The sequence below is a fragment of the Bison bison genome, unplaced genomic scaffold, assembly GCF_000754665.1.
Source record: "Bison bison bison isolate TAMUID 2011002044 unplaced genomic scaffold, Bison_UMD1.0 scf7180017856364, whole genome shotgun sequence".
NCBI lineage: Eukaryota > Metazoa > Chordata > Mammalia > Artiodactyla > Bovidae > Bison > Bison bison.
In genome coordinates this window covers 12,132-14,929 of record NW_011486937.1, presented here as the reverse complement: position 1 = coordinate 14,929, position 2,798 = coordinate 12,132, and the positions used below count along the sequence as shown (strand labels likewise).

At 43.6% G+C, this 2,798-nt stretch overlaps 1 protein-coding gene across 1 annotated transcript; it reads left to right on the top strand.

Annotated features, from left to right (window-relative positions):
- The first annotated feature begins 1,839 nt into the window (after positions 1 to 1,839).
- Positions 1,840 to 2,775, top strand: LOC105002650 (olfactory receptor 11G2-like). The gene has a single exon (XM_010859413.1). The coding sequence runs from the start codon at positions 1,840 to 1,842 to the stop codon at positions 2,773 to 2,775; it is 936 nt and encodes a 311-aa protein (XP_010857715.1).
- The last annotated feature ends 23 nt before the right edge of the window (positions 2,776 to 2,798 follow it).

The window sequence follows — 2,798 nt, the reverse complement described above, 5'->3', positions numbered from 1 at the left end:
AGTGGTTTTCCCTACTTTCTTCAATTTCAGTCTGAATTTGGCAATAAGGAGTTCATGGTCTGAGCCACAGTCAGCTCCTGGTCTTGTTTTTGCTGACTGTATAGAGCTTCTCCATCTTTGGCTGCAAAGGATATAATCAATCTGATCTCGGTGTTGACCATCTGGTGATGTCCATGTGTAGAGTCTTCTCTTGTGTTGTTGGAAGAGGGTGTTTGTTATGACCAGTCCATTTTCTTGGCAAAACTCTATTAGTCTTTGCCCTGCTTCATTCCGTATTCCAAGGCCAAATTTGCCCGTTACTTCAGGTGTTTCTTGACTTCCTACTTTTGCGTTCCAGTCTCCTATAATGAAAAGGACATCTTTTTTGTGTGTTGGTTCTAAAAGGTCTTGTAGGTCTTCATAAAACCGTTCAACTTCAGCTTCTTCAGCGTTACTGGTTGAGGCATAGACTTGGATTACTGTGATATTGAATGGTTTGCCTTGGAAACGAACAGAGATCATTCTGCCGTTTTTGAGATTGCATCCAAGTACTGCATTTCAGACTCTTTTGTTGACTATGATGGCTACTCCATTTCTTCTGAGGGATTCCTGCCCGCAGTAGTAGATATAATGGTCATCTGAGTTAAATTCACCCATTCCAGTCCATTCCAGTTCCCTGATTCCTAGAATGTCGACATTCACTCTTGCCATCTCTTGTTTGACCACTTCCAATTTGCCTTGATTCATGGACCTGACATACCAGATTCCTATGCAATATTGCTCTTTATTGCATCGGACCTTGCTTCTATCACCAGTCACATCCACAGCTGGGTATTCTTTTTGCTTTGGCTCCATCCCTTCATTCTTTCTGGAGTTATTTCTCCACTGATCTCCAGTAGCATATTGGGCACCTACTGACCTGGGGAGTTTCTCTTTCAGTATCCTATCATTTTGCCTTTTCATACTGTTCATGGGCACAAATGCAATGATGTCACCTCTTTGAAAAGTGGAATAAATTCATTCCATTTTTGTGACAATAGACCAGTAGGTTGGTTGGTAGATAGATTGATAGATAGATTCTATTAAATGTAATAGTTATATGCATGCATGCTAAGTCACTTCAGTCGTGTCTGACTCTTTGTGACCCTATGGACTGTAGCCTACCAGGCTTCTCTATCCATGAAGATTCTCCAGGCAAGAATACTGGAGTGGATTGCCATGCCCTCCACCAGGGGATCTTCCTGACCCTAGGATTGAGCCTTTGTCTCTTATGTCTCCTGCATGGGCAGACAGGTTCTTTACCACTAGCGCCACCTGGGATGCCCTAAAGGTAATACACTTATATGTATATTCTCTATCAAGTCTATATAATCTTCAAATACCACTACAACACTTTGCTAGAAGGGTTTATCTATTCTGACCAGAAATTTTCTGGAATCCAGGATGAAAATATAAATGAGAATAAAGAGGAAACCCAGGTCAATATTTCATCTTTCAAGAAAAAAATTATTGATATTTAAGTCCTTATGGGCTTCCCAAGTGGCATTAGTGGTAAAGAACCTGCCGGTCAATGCAGGAGACATAAAAGATGTGGGTTCGATCCCTGGGTTGGGAAGATAGCCTGGAGGAGAGCATGGCAACCCATCCTAGTATTCTTGCCTAGAGAATTCTGTGGACAGAGGAACCTGGCGGGCTACAGTTCCAAGGGTTGCAAAGAGTTGGACATGACTAAAGTGACTTAGCACTCAGGCATGCAAGTCCTTATATCTTTCCCAAGATGATTTAAGTATAAATCTGAGTCCTCATGTCTCTATACAAACTCATTTGATATTTGCTGGTCCTTTCACAGCTCCCAGATCCATGAAAATCTCCAACACCCCCAACACCTCCAGCACCATCACTGGCTTCATCCTCCTGGGCTTCCCTTGCCCCAGGGAGGGGCAGATTCTCCTCTTTGTGCTCTTCTCTGCTCTCTACCTCCTGACCCTCATGGGCAACGGTTCTATCATCTGTGCTGTGCGCTGGGATCAGAGACTCCACACCCCCATGTACATCCTGCTCGCCAACTTCTCCTTCCTGGAGATCTGGTATGTCACCTCCACTGTCCCCAACATGTTGGCCAACTTCCTCTCTGATGACAAGCTCATCTCCTTCTCTGGGTGCTTCCTCCAGTTCTACTTTTTCTTCTCCTTGGGTTCTACAGAATGCTTTTTCTTGGCTATTATGGCATTTGATCGATACCTTGCCATCTGCCGACCTCTACAGTACCCCACCATCATGACTGGACGTCTCTGCACCAATTTTGTGATCAGCTGCTGGGTACTTGGTTTTCTCTGGTTTTTGATTCCCATCATTATCATCTCCCAAACGTCTTTCTGTGGATCTGGGATCATTGACCATTTCCTGTGTGACCCAGGTCCTCTTCTAGCACTCACCTGCAAAAAAGCTCCTGTGATGGAGCTTGTCTTCTCCACTCTATGTCCTATTCCCCTCATCATTCTTTTTCTCTTCATCATGGGGTCTTATGCTTTGGTCATAAAAGCTGTATTGAAAGTTCCTTCAACAGCTGGACGAAGGAAGGCTTTCTCCACCTGTGGGTCTCATCTGACTGTGGTTTCACTGTTCTATGGTTCAGTAGTGGTCATGTATGGGAGCCCAGCATCTGAGCATGGTGCTAGAATGCAGATGACTGTGACTCTGTTTTATTCTGTTGTCACCCCACTTCTTAATCCAATAATCTATAGTCTTAGGAACAAAGATATGAAAAAGGCCCTGAAGAAATTTCTGAGACTATAAAACTATTAACCAAAAAGACTCTT

What these genes read in the sequence shown, in the direction of transcription:
- LOC105002650 (XM_010859413.1), top strand. Translation starts at nt 1,840, where the DNA reads ATGAAAATCTCCAACACCCCCAACACCTCCAGCACCATCACTGGCTTC.